Source organism: Pezoporus flaviventris, unplaced genomic scaffold (assembly GCF_033815535.1).
Source record: "Pezoporus flaviventris isolate CSIRO_AGI_PZ_B2104156 unplaced genomic scaffold, CSIRO_AGI_Pfla_v1 ptg000081l, whole genome shotgun sequence".
Taxonomy (NCBI): domain Eukaryota; kingdom Metazoa; phylum Chordata; class Aves; order Psittaciformes; family Psittacidae; genus Pezoporus; species Pezoporus flaviventris.
The window spans coordinates 4,745,893-4,765,869 of NW_026892629.1; the positions used below are offsets into that span (position 1 = coordinate 4,745,893).

The 19,977-nt window shown below is 38.0% G+C and overlaps 1 protein-coding gene across 1 annotated transcript in view; it reads left to right on the forward strand.

The window, feature by feature from the left end:
- The first annotated feature begins 383 nt into the window (after window positions 1-383).
- Window positions 384-19,977, forward strand: part of ECHDC1 (ethylmalonyl-CoA decarboxylase 1) — a 36,198-nt gene continuing 16,604 nt past the window's right edge. Inside the window, exons 1-5 of the mRNA XM_061475008.1 lie at window positions 384-407; window positions 7,829-8,050; window positions 12,619-12,761; window positions 17,468-17,520; window positions 19,327-19,407. Coding sequence (XP_061330992.1) covers window positions 7,831-8,050; window positions 12,619-12,761; window positions 17,468-17,520; window positions 19,327-19,407 — 497 coding nt within the window. The 5' untranslated portion in view covers window positions 384-407; window positions 7,829-7,830. The remainder of the gene's footprint in view (window positions 408-7,828; window positions 8,051-12,618; window positions 12,762-17,467; window positions 17,521-19,326; window positions 19,408-19,977) is intronic.

The window sequence follows — 19,977 nt, forward strand, 5'->3', positions numbered from 1 at the left end:
CCGGACCGCAGGGCGAAGGGACGAGGGTCTGTGTCGAGCGGGTTGCTGAGGTGGCTCGGATCCTCTACAGGGCCTCGGGCTAGCAGTGGGGAAGAGGAGAAGCAGGATTTGGCCAAGAAGTGGGCGGACGGGAGGGAGGCGTGGTGAGGCGCGGACCCTTCGGTGCCGCTGGGTGCCTGGGTCGGAGGCGGGGCGGTCTCGTCGGTGCTGCTCCTGCCTGAAAATGTTAGGCGCTGCTACCTCTCGTCACTTGCTCGGCTTCAGCCCTGAGACCAGCCACTTATCCCTGCCTTGGGCCCTTCTCACTGTGGAGCCCATCCATGCTGGTTGATATGTATATGTGTGTGTATATATTTATTTGTTTGTTTGTTTGTTTTTAACAGGCCATGCCAGAAATGCTTGCCTAGGTAAGACCAGGTGTTGCAGTGTACTTCTCATGATTTTGGCATTGCACAAGGTCAGCAGCAAGAAGCCTCTGCTGGGGAATCACAGAACACCAGGTTGGAAGGAACCTCAAGGATCATCTGGTCCAACCTTTATAGGCAGAGCATGACCTAGAGTACATGTCCTAGCACCTTGTCCAGTTGAGTCTTAAACATGTCCAGTGTTGGGGAATCCACCACTTCCCTAGGGAGATTATTCCAATGGCTGACTGTTCTCATTGCGCAAAATTTTCCTTTGGCGTCCAGTCAGAATCTCCCCAGGAGTAACTTGTGCCTGTTACCCCGTATCTTTTCCGTATGACTCCTTGTAAAAAGGGAGTCTTCATGTTCTTTGTAGCCATCCTTTAAATACTGACAGGATTTTCACCCCCTCTTCCCCTCAAGTTTTTGCGTTATTCCCAAAGTGACACTGTGCAGGATGCCTTTGTTTCCTGAAATGTAGTGTGTAGAACAGAAAATCAAGTGACGTGCTGACATGGTGTGCTTCTGTTAGTTGCCAGTGCTGTACAGGGGAGCAGGAGGTATACTCCTGAGAATCACATGGCCAGTTCTGTTACCAGAATGCAGTTTCGTTGATGCTTTCATCAGGAGCATTTACTGGTGCTGGTAAGGAGAACAGTAGTAAAAGGGTACTGAAAGGAATTCAGAGCACTGCTCAACTACAGAACTTTTACAGTCTTCAAGGCAAATCAATCCTTGGGAAAGCATCAGTATTTGCGATTACATCTAGCATGAATTGATCCTTATGATTTCGGGGATTTGGTGACTAAAAAGCAAATGGGGAGTTGGCTGTGGTAGTTTCCATTCCTGTGAAGTAGCACATCGGTTCATTTTAAAGGTGTCTGAAATACACCTAGCGGGCAGTGAACTTTATGTGAAAGTGTTTTCTGTCACTGTTACAGAGGACCCTTTGCTGACAGAGGCAGAGAACCTCTTTAGATCAAAGCATTAAAAAATAAAGGGCCCATGTGCTTCTTGCAGAAGTTAACAGATTCTTGCTCTCACCCTCTGCTGTGAAACTCAAGAAACTCGAGATCTTGTACTCACCATGTAACCACAATCAAAGGTGGTGTCATATATTTATGGAAAGACTTCCTTTGTCAGCTGTTTTACATACTTGAATACTATTATTTTTCACTAGACTTGGGTATGTTTCTGTGTGATGCTTTCACTAGGTCTTCAACATAATTAAAATGTGTTTAAAAGAGAACATATTTGGTTGGGAACAGAGAAACAACTCACATCTTAACCTTAGCCTGCAGGGACCATTAAAAGATACAAAACTTAACAAAGAATAAATAATTTGGAAAACGCATAGCTTGCTATCCCCAGAATTGACATGCTCAGAAATGAGGAGAAAAACAAAGGAGAAAAAGAGAGAAAGAGAAAAGCAGAAAAGAGATGTAAAGTGTAAGCCAGCTTAAAACTGGAACTGCAGATGAGAGATTTTTTTACTTACAATGTTAAAAGGTTTTTTTACATTATTTTTATTTCACATGTGCATGATTTGAAGCCATTTCAATTAGTCAATTTGGATATCTTCTCACTTCTTGTTCTCTCGGCATCTGGACAGGTAACCATTGTTTCTAATGATGACATAGAGAAAATAGGAGGCCCAACCTTTTTGTTCTCAACAGAAATACAGAGGCTAAAAACCTGCCCCATATAATACCAGCTACTTCTAAAACCTGTTTTTAGATTAGTTACAAAGTTCTTTAAGTATCTTAATGCTGAACTAGAAGGACTATTGATCCTACTTAATTTTTCCCCAGTGCAGGTCCCAGAAACAACGTACTAAAAATTTGAACAGGATTCAGAAGTTTGAAAGCCACAGAATCTTGAGAAAGGCATGAGCCTGAGGCAGCTCCTCTTGAACTCGGTACAAGTTCCTGCTTTGTGTAGTCATGCCATAGAGGATGTGCATTTTCTGCCTGGAGGAGGCAGAATTTTCCAAGCTTTGATTAGTTTCTGTATTTGTAAGTTACCTTTTGTCAGCAGGTTTTATGCTGATGATCCCTCATCATGCTTAAGATCTGCTCACTGCTTTCTTCCAAATGAAGGAAAGCCAGCTGGAGAGGTGATTGCCCTTATATTGCTTCAGCTGGTAATTATAAGAGTGGGAAGAACCTGTCAGATAAGATGTTTAAGTCAACCTAAGCCACGAGTAACTGAAGGGAAGAAAAGAGATGCATAAGCAGATGAGGTAGGTGGAGGGTTCTGAAACCTTCAGGTGAGGAGTGGTGACAAGCAGCCTGTTCAGCCAGTGCTGGAGAGGAACCCTGCAGCTGAGGCCTCCCTCCTACACCTTTCTTGTGTCTGAAGACAGGGTCCAGTGACTCCTCTTCCCTATGAGATCTGTACTTTTGATTTGCATCCAGGCCAGTCCCCTTTGATCTTCCTGTTTCTGAATTCTTTCCATGTTGAACACTGGCGTTTATTCCTCCTCTCCCCATCATCCACAAGCCCACTTTCCCAGGTTCCAGTCAGTTGGTGTTAATGGTTTTCACTAATTTTCAATTTATTTTTTTGTGTGTGTGTGTGTGTATAGATGTACTATTTTCATGTTTTAGTTGTATTCCTCCTTCACTGCCCTTTCACTTGTTTTCATGTTACAGGGTCAGTAGTGCCAGTCCTCTGCACTGGGTCACCACTTGCTTCCCAATAAAGTCAGTCACTGCAGGAACCTGATGAAGTCACAGTGACTGTCACTGCTTTCTAGTACAGATGAATGCCTCCCACAGTGACTGCTAGGATACCCACACAGATCTGAACTGTGAATCATCATCTTCGGTTCATGTCTTCTATCCCTTTCTCCATAGCCTGTTTCACAATTTTGTGCTTGTCACTGGAGTTGCAGCTGCTGGAGGTCTTTATCAGATCAAGTTCTCTTGTGCTTCTTGAGTCATCAGCTGCCCTTGATGCCTTTGCCAGTGTCACAGAAATGCCTTTCTAATTGCTTTTTTTTGTTGTTGTGGTTATGTCATTTCATTATTTTTCTGCTTCCTGAGATTTCTTTTGTGGATTTAGTATGTTGGATCCCTTTATTTCTGCTACACTTTATCTCAGCATACCTTAATCCAAACCCAGTAATTCAGTTGATCTATTTTTTGTGTGTGCTGGTGACTCACAATCTGCACATCACACCTTTCACTTCTGTCATGTGTGAAAGGGTACTCTTATTTTCCTGATGTATTGAAAGCACATACCTGCATCTTTTGTCCCCATTTTCTTTTTCTCCTCACTGGTGTCAGTAATTCAGGCCCTGTCTTTGAGTTGGAATTTTCGCTGCTCATATATTTTAACTTGCTGATTATTTCTGTGTAGCTGCTCTGTAGTGCAGCATTTCTTGTTTGTGCATGCAGCTCAAATGCTCATTTGGGCACCAAGTGTCCAGTTCTCGGGTTTGTCTTTGTTCTTCTACCCATCCAGGAAGTTGGCAACCTGCATTCCTTACACTTTGCTCTGGCCGGCTGTCTTAATGTTTTTCTCCTAGTTGCAACTGGCAACACTGCTGGTGTTGCTGTTTGATACAGTGTGTTTTAAGAGTAAAAGCTGGGGTTGTAACAAAGTAGTGGTGAATGACAAGAGGAAATACCCATGTTCAAGAGCTGAGGCTTAATAGTTTTTCAAAGAATCTGCTCAGGAAATATTGCTGCTGTTGTTATCCCTAATAAGAATAAATATTAATTATTATAAATTAATATTATTAATAAGACTATAATAATTATTATTTTATTAACATTGTGAGAGGTGAAGTTTAACAGCAGTCACCAGAGGCTTTCGGAAGGACTGATACATATACATACACAAAAATACATATATTGTGTGTGAGTGCATGTCAATACATATATTACTCTTGAATAATGTGTGTCATTCCTTTGATACTGAAGTGTTGACATGTGATATGTGTTCCTATTAACTGAAGTGTTGACATGTGATACGTGCTCATGTTAATTCACAGTCTGCTAGCCCACAGGCATGGGTGTTATAAAATCACTTGAGTGCCAAATGGGATTTAAACTTTTGTTTTATGTAAGAAGTACAATAATTGCAGAATGGAAGGCTATTGGTGTCCATACTATCAGCTATCTCTTGGTTGTCACCAGTGACATGTAAAGCTTTAGCACTGAAAACATTTGAAAGATGTTAATTGCCCACAGTGTTTGTTATTCCAAAGCTATTCCTATGCTGATTTTGTTTTTCACTATAAAAACTGTGCATAAACTGTCTGTGATACAGATGATAACAGGTATAGCATGTCTGACTTTTTAAAATTAGACTAAAACTTAATTTCTGTAAGTGTATCTAAATAGACATCATTATGTTAAAAGTGAAAATCTGAAAGCTTTAGTGTAATAAATATCTCTTAGCATATCCTACAAGATTGTGTGGGTTACTGCAACAGTCCTCTCTTGCACTGCTTTCACTTACAGTACAAAACGTCAGTCTCAGTCATGCTGTGGATTGTGAGTGCTCCATACTGATTAGAATTTAGGATGTTGGTTGCCAGAGATCAGTAGAAATCCCTTTAGTTTGTGAGAGCTGTAGCAAAAATATCATGCTTTCCCTAGTGGTTAACTTCCTCTGACTGAGCTGTTTAAATTCTTGGTTTTATTTTAAAATGTACTGGGTACTGACTGGTACTGTAAGAGATGGGTTTAAGAAAATAATTCAATGATAATACTTTGCATGAGTCATTAATCATGAGTCATGATCAGCAGGCAGTGGTGTCCAATTTGTTTTCTAATCCTGCAGTTGCTGCTGCTCTTTATTACCATAGTGATAATATTAAAGAGCTGTTAATGCATATAACCATGCAGCTGAAAATGACAGACACTTTTTTTCAGTGGAATAAAATTTTCATATCTTAAGTTTGGTTTGCTCTGTACATTTTTATTTTCTTCTTTTATTTATTTTTTTTTTGACATGGGAAATCTAGGTATTATAAAGGTGATCAAATGAGTATAATTTGGCAAGGAGGTTAACAGAACAGACTTTCCGCCCCCTCCCTTGGTTTTCAAGCCAATCGTTGTGCCTTCCTAGAGAATTAAATCCAGTCTGTCTGTCTATAAGGACTGTGGAGGCTTTGTATTCATTAAAACTTGGAAGTTAATTGTTCAAGCTATGCTTTGCACAGTTTTATTGCATGAATGTATATTAGGGAATGACTACTGAGGTTTAGAGAAGATGGAAAGCAGTTTCTCTTCTGAGAGCCTGAATATAAAAAGAATCATTTAGCTGAGAAATGCACTCTGGAAACCTGTTTTCACTCTTAAAAAAAAATTTACCAAGATAAGTGATTTTAAAAGCTCTGAAAGGTGATGGCTGAAGTGTTGCAGACAATATTAGAATGTGCATAGGTTGTGAGTGTTGAGCTGATATTCTTTACAAAGCAATGAATCTTGTATTCAATTAGATTTTAACATGATTAAATTTTAATTAGTTGTATTAATTTACACTTTAGAGTAGAAAAGTTGATTCAGGCTGATTAAAACCTTGAATTTAGTAAGGAACTCAGAAGACCCTTCAAAGTATCTGAGCAGATGGTAAAAATTGATCCTTTTACCTATTCCAGTGTATATGACTTTATAATGCATAGATTCATATAGGCCTTACTAGTTTCTTTTTGTTGAACTTGTGCAGTCGTGCTGGTGGATGCAAAGTGGCGGGACAGGTATGAATCTACTGGCATAGATGGTTCTTTGAAATCAGCTGGTGCAATGTGTACTCATCCGCATCCCAGAATGTGGTTGCTGTGTAAACTCCTGCTACATTTCAATGAGGATTATACCTGCCCCGACAGAAGCATTTTCCACTTTAGTGTAGGATGGTACAGCCAGGGACAAGATAAGTGTTCACCTGAAAGGTTTGTTCACTTCTTTCATTATGAACTAATTGTATGTGGTTTTTTTTTCATGTGTGTGTGCGCTTGTTCATGTGTATATAATAATTGTTTTAAGATTCCTAAGTCAGGATGCCCTGAACATAGCATAAAATATAGTTGTCACTAAATTTTGTCTCACTGAATATGTTTGTGTTCTGGGTTCACCTTGGGAAAACTTTCCACGAGCTTCTTGCCAATTTTTAAAGAGTCTTGTTTCTACCAAATACAGGTGTGAAGTAAAAGTGGTCCTTTCCCAGTTCTCAAGAAAAAAAAAAATTAACATCTACCATATCTTCTGGTCTGCTGTATCCATTAAAAAGGTGGCTGGGGCAAAGCTAGGACTAGTCTAGCCAATCACAAGATTTATATATAAAAAAAACCTCTTTCCATGTCCTGTGGGGATTTTGATTCCCACTCCAAGAGGCTTCTAGGATTACTTCTTTTTCAGACCAGCTATCTCTAGTTCAGGCTTTACCCCATTTCTTTCAAATCACTTGTAAGCTACTTTCTTTAATACACCTCTTTCCAAAGTAAATAAAATAAGGCTGAGCCACAGATCAAGAATAATATTTGATGACTTCTGTGTTTTTTTGCTAATACACTCTACAATGTAGAGTGGAAATAGCAGAGGAATAAGCCATGGCTGTACTGGTACATAGAAATAGTTCACCACTATTATGTACTTATATAAAAGACGGGTGTGATGCTATATATATATAATACTGTTGTATGCTTTTCCTCCCTTGAAGTACTGCACAGGTTCTGGTGCTCTGTGTCCAAGAAAGGCCACTTCAAAGTGCTACTGAAATGACTCGGAAAAGCATACAGCTACCAGGGCTATTCAGACTAACTAGGTTTAAGATGGAGTGTGATAAACGTGTTAATGGAATTAGGTGACAGGGAATGGACCTCAGTGTAAGAATGGTCTTCAGTTCTTAATTTGTGTGTTCCTCAAGTATTTCTCTCAGGAAGGTTTTTCTGTAATAGTTGCTAACTGAGAAACAGGAGATCCAGATCCTGAAAACTAGAGGTTTTGATATAATTATTCCTCCAACATAGGTGTGAGTTTGGAAGTTTGGGTGGTTTGGGTTTTTTTTTTTTTTTTTTGTGTGGGGGGGGTGAGAGAGTTTTTGGAAGATTAGTACAAAGTCGGTCTAATGGAATACATAAGAATTTTACTACAGTTCTTGAGCCTTTTGAGTTCTGCACACAAATACTTTTGGGTAATTTTTACAATAAAGTATTTTAAATAATATAATTAAATAATTTTTACAAGAAAATATTTTAAAAGATGCTAATTTCTGACTAAACTAATAAAATCACTTCGTAAATCTTCTGTTAACTTTGTGGAGTAATTAAAACTAAGAATTTTGCAAATACAGTCTGCAGTGATTTGTGTAGGCTTCTATGATTTCATCACCTTTAACTTCTGCTGTCCTGCTTCCCTCTCTGTCAGAGGACTGAGGTGGATTTCAAATATTTAACCCCTCCTTGTTTCCAGAAATGGTCATTTTTATGTGGAAGAATTTACTTCAAACTACAAAAGAAAGGATACTCCAGCAGAGAAGGATGTCAGTGTATAGCCAGACTCATGGCTATCAGGAAGAACTGATAAAGAAGAAACTTCAGCAGTTTGCTGGTGGATCCATCAATCTTACCAAAGAAGACAATGGCATTGGAATACTTACTTTGAACAACCCGAAGCTAATGAATGCATTTACAGGTATTAAATAGTTAATGGGGTTGCTGGTTTGGTCTGTTTTTTTTTTTTTTTATCTTTCAGTTACCCATTTTAGCATTTTGCCTAAACAAAATGAAAAGCTGTGCGTTACTATTCCTTAACTGAAAGAAGAAGTGTTTAAGTTTTATCCAGATGTGCAGAAAATGCCCACTGTTCTGCATAGTAGCTTTGCCATATGAATATAAGAAATTCTCAACAATACAGGGACAGTCTGGTAGAACATTTTTTTTCAGTCAGTACAATTCTGCTACTGTGCCCTTTCTTGTATCTCATTCTGTTGCTACTGCTCTGGGAACGTACAAGGGTATTTTTAAGGGGCTGAGAAGATGCCATCTTTGTTTTGTAGTTGTTGTAGAAAGGGTGGCTTTACTTCTTTGTTCTTTACCTAAAGCCTTCCCTGTAAACTTCAGCTTCTGTAATTTGGTCTTTTCCACTTGCTCAGACTGGTTTCCATCTCTTCTTCATTTGTTTTATGTCTGAAATACCCATAACTAGTTAATTAAGATCAGATGAGCTGGCTATTCTCAGCTGCTGAGATCATATTTAATATGATTTTATACTGGACAATACTTAACTATCAAAATCAAGTGCCCTATTTTATTAATCTTGTATTATGAGAGGATCTTGACCTCCAAGGTATTTGCCATCTCTCCTTAACTGTCTAGAGTATTCAAATTTATGCCATTCTCTTCAGATGTAAGTGCACAGGTTCATAGTCTGCATCTACCTGAGCTGGAGCTGTGCATAAGCCTTACTGGAAGAATGCCTTTATCTCTTAATATTTTGAAAAGGATAATTTGTGTCATTTTGTTAATTTCTTTTTTTTTTCCTGTTTTATTTTCCTGCCCAGTTCTCACAGTTCCTTTGCTGTCAGCAAGTATGTTTGCAACCCACTAGCAAAACATAGAGCTGTTTACATGAAGAGTGCCAGTCTACTTCTGCTAATGATTGTTAGCTGAAAGGAAGAAAACCTAAGAGAACAACAGAATGAGTGTCAATGCATCTAGATGTGTCTACCTTTTCTCTTGTTTCCCTGTAAAAGCTTGTGTATAAAATCATTATCTAACTTGAGAAGTTATAGCTAGAAGATGTTAGCATGGGGATTCTCCTTCTGCAGGCCTCCCGGTCAGCATGCATGATGTTGTGCAATCATAGTTACATTGTTGTTACTTCTAACACATTGGGTTTTATTTTTCAGTCGAAACAGAGCTGTGCAATGTGCAGCCTTTAGACTGTGTGCTCTTAGCTTCTTTTGTTGTGAAAGCCCAGTGTGTTATTCAGATCAAATGTAACACAAGTCAGATTGCTTAAACTAAACTTCCATAGAAAATTACAACTATGTTCTCTGTTTTCTAAGTGCTTGGCAGAAGGAGCTCAACTAATTTGTTGAAGTGCTGAGCAGTTACCGCTGCTATTTAGGCCGCTGGTACCTGTGCTTTAACCATATGAAGGGCTATATAATGTTAATGTACTGAAATCATATTGTACATCTCATGTTGGGTACCCAAGTTAGCAAATATTTTTTCTATATCTTAGTTAGAGGTCTGTAAAATAATTTCATTTCTCCTTATAGGACTGCTGTGAAACTAACATATTGGTGTATGTGAATTAGATGCTCTGGTAACAAAGAAGAGCTATAAAAAGCTGTGAGGAAATTAATAATTCTTTCTCTAGTGCAGACCCTGATTAGCATATAGCAAATGAACCATGGGATCAGGCAGTTCTGTTTTACAGTAGTGTGTAGAGAGCAGTACTCCATTTTGTTAGGTAATAGACACAAAAATTTGCTGTGAAAAATCTTGCTATGGCAGTTCAAGAGATTACTGCTTCTTTCTAAAATGTGCCTCTGCTAGAGACTTTCGTTGCTACAGGAGGGAGAGTAGACACAAAATCATGCTGGCCACTTGGCCACTGTGGTGGAAGTATGAAAAATGATGGGATGTGCAACCCCTGAATTGCCCCAGCAGACCTTCATCAGCCAGAGCCTGTAGATTACCCCACTCAAATAAATTCTGTTCTGTTAATTCTGTGTTTCAAAGCTTCTGGATAGTGGCAGATGTGAATGTATATATAAATGTATGCTTCCTTTAGAAAGCTGCAAAACATCATTAAACTGTTGAGAGAAATCCTATTTGCCAGGCATTTACTTTACAGAGCAGCTTTTTATCTCGAAGGAATTATGTTTATTCTAAGCTTGAGCAACTCACAGAACCAAAAGCAGAACAAAATTGTTGGCAAATTGCTAATGGGCAATGTGGAGGTTGTTATGCCTTGTTGTTATGCCTTTTTTCTCTTCTTAATTAGAGTCTGATAGCCACCTGTTTGAAATGGTCTCTTTGGAAACAAATGCTAATCAGGTCAGTTTAAGCCTGGTGGAACCAATTTCAGCAGCCCAGCCTTTTGCTGAACTAAAGTTGAACTTAATTAAAAAAAGAAGGAAGCTAGCCAGCAGGAATTAGGTAATAATGGTGATAATTTTATTTTCTAGACTTGACTTTAACACATTTATTCTCAGATTATAGTTAAGATGCAACAAATTATCTTTCCAAGTAGGTTTAGTGCTGCACAAACTTACTGGTATTAAATACTGAAGGACCAAGACTGTCAGAATGAGGATTTGCTTTAGTACTGTGTCCTCCTCATTACATCAGACATGATGGACTGTATCTATTGGCAAAATAATGGTTCAGCATTGTCTGTAATGGAAGGGATCCTCTCCCAGGAGGGTGGGACAGGTACTTTTGTCCCCTGCTGTTGCATGTAACTGCCTCATATGGTACCTCTTTGTAAACTCCATTTTTGAGTTGACTAGATTTTTGGTTCATAATACTCTGTGGAAAGACTCTTCAGTACCTCACTGCTTTGACTGTTAAAAGCATCACCAACAGTGGCTGCGCTGTATCTTGATTTCGGCAAATCTTGGGTGCCAGCTCAAATACCTTTCTTGTAAGAAAACTTGGGAAATATGCAATCCATAGGGTTCCTGCACACCTTTTTAAACAGTGGCATATGCAGAAAAGTCACTGTTGAGTATACTGTCAGGCTGGGAAAGCACATCAATTGCAGACCCACAAAAATCTTATCTAGGTCTAGTTCTGCTCAGTATTTTCATTCATGGCTTGGATGATGAAATAGAAGGTGAAGTGCTGAAATTGTTAGATGACTACAGATTAGAAGAGCTTGCTTGCAAGAAGATTATTATTTGGAACAGAGGAATGGAATTTAAAATGATCACACAAAAACCATGTCCAAATTATAAATACAGGAGGAAAAGGAACAGGTTAAAGTGCTGGGATTTTTTAGAGGATCATAGTCTGGACCTGACAGTGGGGAAAAAAGAAACAAACCAATGTCATCCTGGTATGTAATATGTGATATCCACTTAATTATTGCCTTCCTCAGGAACTTTGTTAGAATATGCTATTTTAGTGGCTGAGACCAAGCTTAAGGTGGAAATGCTTGACTGAACATTTACTCTTGACCTGGTGCTGGGAAGCTTTCTTCATAAAGAACTGTAAGGAAAACAAACACAAAGGAAAAAAAAGAAATCTCCCATGTGAGAATGGCTGCTAACAGGGAATTTCAGAACAGGTTGACTTCTGTGCATGCAGGCATAGGGTCAGAAACACAACACTCCTGGCAGAAAAGGAAAGAGCCCTTCAGGGTACTAATCTGAAGTATGCTTCTGTCTGAAGAAAGTAGTCCTGTCCATTTAAATTCTTGTCAAGAGAGTGTAAAGCTGAAAGTGTCATCTGTATGTAGCCTGTTTCTGAAATTAGTTTCCAAAAATGTTTCCTCTTACCATAACTGAATAGAGTCATAGGCATTCAAAGAGGAACAGCTTGAAGTGAATGCTGGGTAAGCTCAGTTGGTGTGGAATATGCTACAGTCTAGGATGAGCTAGAAACAGGAATCTGTAAAGTTCCATGTCAGAAAGGGTACTTAAGTGAACATACAAAAATATTATGTTTAAGCTAGAAATAAAAAGCTAGTACTGTACAATCCGTGTATTTGGACCCTATGATATACTTTGTAAAGAGAGGCTTTCTAGAAAGGTACAAGAGGGAATCAAAAGATGTTTTAGAAAGATCTCTTTTTTTTTTCCTTTTTAAAAGATTAAAGACGCTTTGCACCTATTTTCAAATATATCTTTATTTTCTTACAGATGGATACTTCTAAATGTCTTTGGCCTCCAATATAATTTGTTCCTTAGCCATTTTTTAGGACTGGTTGTAACTTGAGCCCACCTTACACATGATTCTTTTCTGTACTCTGCCAGTTCTTTGGGCAGAGTGAAATGGCAGTAACAACAAAATGACTACCTGGACGGTTATAGATGGATACATATAAGTTCATATGTCTTTCAGAATTTTGGGAAGTACATCCTTGAAAAAAATATATATGTCAGTGCTTGTGTGCTTTCCCTTGTGTTTATAAGCCCATCACTTATTAACAATAACTTGGTTTTGATGGTGGAAAAAATGTAACATAAACCAAAATGGTGATAATAATTTCCTGTTAAACATTTTGCTTCTCCCCTCTTGTGACAGGTACTATGATGCTGGAACTTCAGGAGAGGGTAACAGAACTGGAAAACTGGAAAGATGGCAAAGGCCTTATTATCTACGGTGCAGGAAACACCTTTTGCTCAGGATCTGATTTGAATGTTGTCAAAGCCCTATCCAACTCCCAGGCAAGTAGTGATACAAACTAAATTTTTTGAGAAAAATAAGCTTTCTGATATTCTGAGATCCTTTTCAGAAAGAGGTGTTGCACTATGCTGCTGCTGCTATTTTACATGCAAGTCACAGAATGGAGCTTTTAATGGTTGAAAAAAATGCTGGCAGCCCCTCTAAGCCATGGCTTAAGTGTTATTGTAATTGATTCATAACTCTGAATTCCTACATTATATATTCTTTTTAGCCTTTTAAAAATATCATTTCAGTTTCTCAGAGCAGCGTATGGTGAATTCACACATAAGATAAGCTGTGCTTCAGTAGTTTGACCTTTAGCTGCAGATACAAGTAATCATTTCTCATATATTGTTAAGTCAAAACCAAATTTAAGTAGCGTGGCTGCTGTTACAGAAAGGTTTGAATTTTGTTAAAACTGCACTTGGACCTGCATAAAATGGAAGGAGAAATGCAATTCTTGTGCTGTAGTTCAGTCAGGTGTGTTATGTGTGTTACTGTGGGGTTGAAGAGGTCAGGCTTTGATGGCAATTTTTCACTCATAACACCCATCTTGACAACTTTGACATGTGCTGCAGTTCTTTTTATGGGTTAATATGTGGTTCTTGGCAACATCTGAAATAGGACTTTATCAACTGCAGGAAAAAGGTGTCTTCTTGTGCTGCTCTTACATCCTGGTTTGTCATTGTGGAAACTGGCATCCTGGTGCATTTCTGTGACCAGTTTCAGGATTTAAACACACAACTCAAACATTTAATTGAACATTCCAGTAAGAGCGCCAACTCAAAACTGATTAATATGGTATTTTGTCTTTGGTGATGATTTGTTTCTGTTGATGAAACTAAGTATCATAAAAGCCGCAATGTCTTAAATATTTATGACCTGATTAAAATAAATCGGATGGTCCAGTTTTCAGAAGGTATAGGAGGCTTTGTTTCCTTCGTGGAACATTGTAAGAGGGATGATTTTCTTAATGTGGAGATACTATGCTTTATAGATATAAATGGGGAGTTTTCATTTGGATTCTATATAGGCACGGTTATTTAAAAAGTATAAATGCATCTGTGATTTTGGTTTTGTGTTGTTTTGGGTTTTTTTTTTGTTTGGTTTTTTTGTGTGTGTGTGGTTTTGTTGTTCTGGGTTTGTTTTTTTTTTTTTAATCTGAAGTTTTCAGCTTATTTTAGAATTATAGTAACAGAAAGGAGCTGCGTTCAAGCATGGGGCCAATTCTTACCTGCAGTCTAGGCTTCCCTTCAGACTTCTGCATTCAGTAATTTTCAGTGATTCTGCTTCCTTACTCTCTTTGACATTTGGTGTTCTGCCTGTATGTTTATACAAATTACTTGGAACCACTGCAGTGGCAGAGAGGGGTCTTGTAAGGATTAGGGTCCGTAACAGATGTACTGGGCAGAATGAAGTGTACAGGTATTAAAAATAACTTTGTTGAAAATTCTTTTCAAAGAATCCAAATCTCATGCTAGTACTGAGAGTGTAAAAGTCAACAAAAATGTTCTAAGAATAGTTAAACTGTTGCTTTCTACTTCCTTAGGAGAGTTTAAACTATTTATTCTGAACTGAAAGTTTACTTACACTAGCCAACTCTTAAAACATTTGTTTGGTGGGATTTAATGATCTTTACTAAGTAAAATTTTCATAGAATAAGGAATAGCATTTGCTGTTCTTTAGTCCCACAGAGCACTGCTCTCTAACTTGCTTCATTTGAGAGAGTTTTGTCTGCTTTCAGGTTAAAAGAGCGTTAGGTTAAGTTTTCTGTTCACAGGCATCCCTAAGGCAAAAAAAAAAACCCACCTAAAACCAAAACCACAAGTTAATAGCTTTGTGCCTGAACTGTTACTCTTTTCCCTTATTTTTATGCAAGGCTACTTTAGCTCATAGCTTTTAGTAATTACAGAAAACACCTTTATTTTATTCAACCAATTGTTTGAGGGAAGATTATATTTTTCATAATCTGCAATAGCTTGTCCTTCCCTGTAAAGGCAGGGAATAATGGCCAAGGCAGAGAATAAAGGAAAGGCAGAATAATGGCCAAGAATGCTGAAGGATTTTCATGCCCCCTAGTGGCTCTTCGTCCTCCTCTTCCTCTTTGTCCTCTTCATCCTCCTCCCATGTTCAGTTGTTCCTAACCCTGAAACAAACCCAGGTCCTCCACCTGAGTTTCTTTGGTGAGTGCTAACATTATGTGACCAAATCACAGAACACAAATTAATAGTGGACTTTTAATTTTTATTTTTTTTAATATGTATATATTTCTTTCTGTCTTTCTAAGCCTGGCTCTCAAGAGCAATAATCTCTTTCCGGAGTGAGACTTGAAAAGCTATCTAGCTGAAAAGCAGGAGAGGCTCTTGAAAGGACAGCTGAAAAGGAAGAGGCATAAAGGAGAATTTCACTTTCCTGGGTCTAGAAGCCCTAGGACTTCCCAAGCAGGAAGCCACAGAGGGTGGCCTTTTGAGCAGTTGGAGATGATCTGGAAATGCTGTACTGTCTGCAGTAAAAATGGACTCAAAGCTCTTGCAGCAAAAAGAGCTAGAAGTATAGTTTTCTACTTTATGAAGGTGACTTTCCTGTTCCCTGCTTCCCCTAGCCCCAGTGCAAACTATTAATCCTTTTCTTCCAAGTGCAGTGCATACTGTATTTTACCTCACTTTCTGCTTATTAGATTTCTTCTTACTCCAAGGATGGTATTAGAACTGAAAATGTGATTATTCCACTAGACTCCAGTGAGCACCTCTCTTATTCAGATAAAATACTTATCAGGAAGGTTTGAAGGGTATGTTGGCCAGAGCTCAAGTAATTGTGATTTATTTTTTTCAGAGTGCTTTCTGTGCCGGCATTTTTCCCATGCAATACACAGTAATCTCTCTACCACATGAGAATATTAAGATCTTTCTTTTTGTTTGTTCAGTTATAACTGCATTTATCAAGCTGGTCTGTTCTGGCATTAATCTTTAATTACCATTTTGGATTTTGGTATGAATTGAGATGGCCAATTTGAATGCAAGGACTCTGATGTGATGAAATGAAAAATTATTTTCTCTGAAGAGCTTTTTTGCAGCTTCATCCTCATGGTTATAGTATGGAAATTGCACATGCCCATGTCCAAGAGGTGGTATCTTGTATGTTTGTGTGGGTTTTTGACTCAGTTGTTAAGACAGCTGTCATGGAGGATTTGATTGTTCTTTAATTTGGAATGGAAATATTGCTACTAGTCCCAATGGTTGTAGGAGATGGCTACAGTGATAACTAAAAGCTTCTCTGTAAATCAATGTGTGCTGGAATTTTCAAGCAGGCCTTTAACGTAATGAAACTGAATTCACTGGTTCCTGAGTAGCGACTGTTGTGGCAGCTTCAGTCTGCCGGAGATCTGTCCCTGGACATCATATTGCTGGTTGATGTTAGGTAGAGTAGGTCTTGGGAACACATGACTAATGACAATAAATCAGTTGAAGTTGACTTACTATTATTTCAAGGTCCTATTCCATGATGTACTGAAGACTTACTGCGTATTTTTTCTTTCACTGAGGTATGAGTCAGGAGCTTTTACCTAAAACATATTCTTTACCTTAACAACCCCTGTAAAACTGCGTTTTAGAAATCGGTAAATGTCAGTAGAGATGTTTCTCTGTTCTTTTTCTTGCTGCCAATAATTAAGGGGGGAGGGGGTGTGTATGTGTTTTTTTTTCAGTTGAGGATTTTGAGGTTTTCATTTGGTTTTTTGAAAGAAAGGCTGAAATTGGTATTGACTAGGAGCTTTTGCTTCTACAGTGTCCAAACATATATATATTTAATCTGGATTAAATGGCACATGTATAGTTCCATATGTATATGAACATGGCCATACTGGGTCATTTAGCCCAGTCATTTTTCAAGTTCCTGGTTTATGCTAGATGTCTGAGAAAGCATATAAGAACAGGGAAGGGAGATAGAGAATTATTTTGCTTGAAAATACTCTCTTAGTCACAGCAATTTGTGACTAAGACATCTGGAGCCAAAGGTGTTACCTTGTATTTAATAACCTTTTGTCAGTTTTTCTGTCTTGACTGTATCTAGTTGTTCTTGAATTGATATAGGTTGTAATGCGTTGCTGCTAAGTGCCACTGTTTAACTGCCTGTTGTATGAAGAAATACAGCAACTGGTTTTATTTGAAGCCCCTTAGTTCTTGTACTAGAAGAGAACAATTGTAGCCTATTCATTATTGTTTGCAAGCTGACATAAAACATAGAGGAGTGAAATAAGAAGAATCTTCTTTCTGTTTTCTGTTTTGGTTTGGGTTTATGTTTGCTTTTTCTGAAATGTTGTTAGCCGAAACTAGAAAAAAGGAAGTTGGGAAATTGATAAATTGTATATTGTCTAAAACTTTGTGGATTTGGAACAGGAAAAGGTACGCAAAGCTCTGTAGTCCTACACAGACTTTTAAAGCTCAACTTTATGGGTGTTTAACTGGGAGTAAGAAGAGGAAATTATGTACATTTTCACATAATAGGAATTCAGTATTGCAATTACTTTAGCTGTAGTTTAATTATAACTGAAGTTCACATAAATTGATTGAGTTCTGAATTTTTTTATTTTTTTTTCTCACCAGATTGAGACCAGGTTTTCTGTTTGTACGTAGTGGGGTTGGGCTGGAATTCAGGCAATATTAACCACATCAGGGTCACTTAACATTTTTTAATTTCCTGTTCTTTGTAGGATGGGATGAATATGTGCATGTTTATGCAAAACACCTTAACCAGACTTATGAGGTAATATATTTTATTTACCCTTCTTTATGAAGTAATTATAATTATTGGAATACATGTTGGCTAACTCTTTAATATTATGTTTAAATTTAAATACATAGTTTCAAGTATGTAATTTTGAATCCCAGACCTTGTATTTACACATTAGTCAGGTAGGCATTTATGGATTTAAATTAGGCCTTGACATTTTGCAACTTAATAGTTAATAACTTAATTAATAAATAGCTTAATAGACTTGCCAGAGATTGGAACAGAAAAAGACCCCTATAGGTTTATATGTGGAGGGTCAGGATATACATAGAGTTAAGCAAGTGTAGGCCTTCAGTATTTCTAAAGCTGTATTCTGTAACTCAGTGGAAATCAGTAGCTCTTAAAAAACAGCCAGGGCCAGCTCATGCAGCCTACGCAGGTAACATTTATTTAATATATTTATTTAATCTTCCCACTTCATAAGAGGAATGTATTCAGTTCTACCATCTGGTACTTCTGAAAAACACTTTTTTCTTTCCTTTAGATTTAGCTTCCCTTAAGAAATCACATTTCTATTAAATCCATGTGTGGTACAGTTTGTCTTTTTTGCTGCTCAGAGCTCTTTGAAGATAAATATTCTTTGTTTTCAAATAATCTATATGAGAAAGTGTTATGAATTAACATTATGCTGTAAAACTGTGCAGGAGATTGGAGACTTAATGGTACTAGTTTTTTAAGGAATCCTCAGGATTAGAATCCATTTGTATAAATTGGTCTCTGTATAATCAGAGTTCATGGGGCAAACCAAAGAGGACCAAGATGCCTGAAGATTAAGCCCTTACCAGAGGTGGTTTGACTTAGAGTACATTAAAGCTACAGTTCATAGGGAGCACTGAATTGCTGTCTGGGGACATTTATTGTTGATGGGACCAGTCTGCCTCAGGGAGAGCCGAGGCTGATATATGGTCCTTAAGAGGATCAGCCTGTGGATGGAGGGGACTTGGACCCATATCTTCTGGTTCCCCATAGTCCACATTAAAAATGAAGTTACTCTCTTCCAGTGGGTTTACTTGTGCCATGTATTGTATGAAGTGTACTGCAGCTGGTAAGTGAACAAAACAGCTGTATGGGCATGCAAATTCTGGGACTAACTAATTGTCTTAATTTCTTAAGGAATTTAGCTTATCTGAAGTCAGTCACTGTTCATTAGTATTCATTACACAATGGCAGTAGGGAAAGTGGTTCTCCCTACATATTCTTCCTTCCTTCTGTCCTTTAAATTACCTTGAACATGATTAAATACAACACCATCAAAGGTAACTTACTGCTGCTATCCTCAAAGGATGGATTTGTCCTCCAAAAGAAAAGTTTTGTTGATGACTGAAATGGTAGTGCTGTTTGAAGAAATTCCTGAAGATGTCATGCTAAATCTCATTATTTTTTAGATAACCCAGCCCTACAGTTCTTTGTGTCCCTTTCTACTATTTTCTGTAGTGTACTGGCTTAGAGTCTTGTCACTCCTTCTTGCAAATAGTCTTTTTTGGTATAATCTATAGCAGGTATTTTTCATAACACAGTACTTGATCTTCTTTACTTTGATTCTATTTAATACATCTGTCTCACTGTTTCATTTTGGGATTCCATACCAATTACAGAAGACTCATTTTGGTGTAACTGGAATTGGTATTGTGCTGCTTAGCCACAAAGATGTAGTTATTTAAATGAATTTGAACAGTATATTTTTCTGAACTTTTACTATAGAGATGGTTTGCTTGAATTCTTTTGTCATTTGTAAAGGACTAAAAGCATGAATTTTGCTTGCAAAACTCTCTTGTGTAGATTGCCTTTGATCAGTGTTGCACTAGTCCAAGGAAAAGCTATTGGAGGAGGAGCAGAGCTTACCACGGCATGTGATTTCAGGTAATATCACCAATTTGAGTAGTTGCCATGTTGGACCATAGATTTGATAACTGTACCTAGGAAATGTGGGGAGCTTGAGCTACCACTTTTACCAGGATTCATGTACCTGAATTCCAAGGCATTTGGAACTGGGCTTTGTCAGCAGACTTCACAGGGAAAAAGGAATTTTGGGTTTGCTGATAGTGCAGAGGAAAGAGTATTTACTGCCAAGTTATACAGTTTGAATCACTGTGTAAAACAAAAGCAGTAAGGAGTTTTAGCAGCCAGCTGTGTTATATACCAAGTAGGTCCAGCCTCTCACCCCTGAGTGAGAGGCAAGAGGACTACAAAATTGTATACCCCCTTATGTCTTTATGTGGCTGACATAAGTAAAAATAAATACATAAACCTCTCCATTAGTCTGGTATTTTGTGTTCTAGGTTTATTATTTGTAACATAACTTTGTGCTGTACAGTTTTTCAAGCGAGTTCAAGGTGCAGAGGAAAGCAAATGAGGTTCTGTTCCTATTCTTTTTCCATGGAGGTGCAGGGATTTGCCACCAACTAGCAAAAACCAGAGGGCTTTAATTAA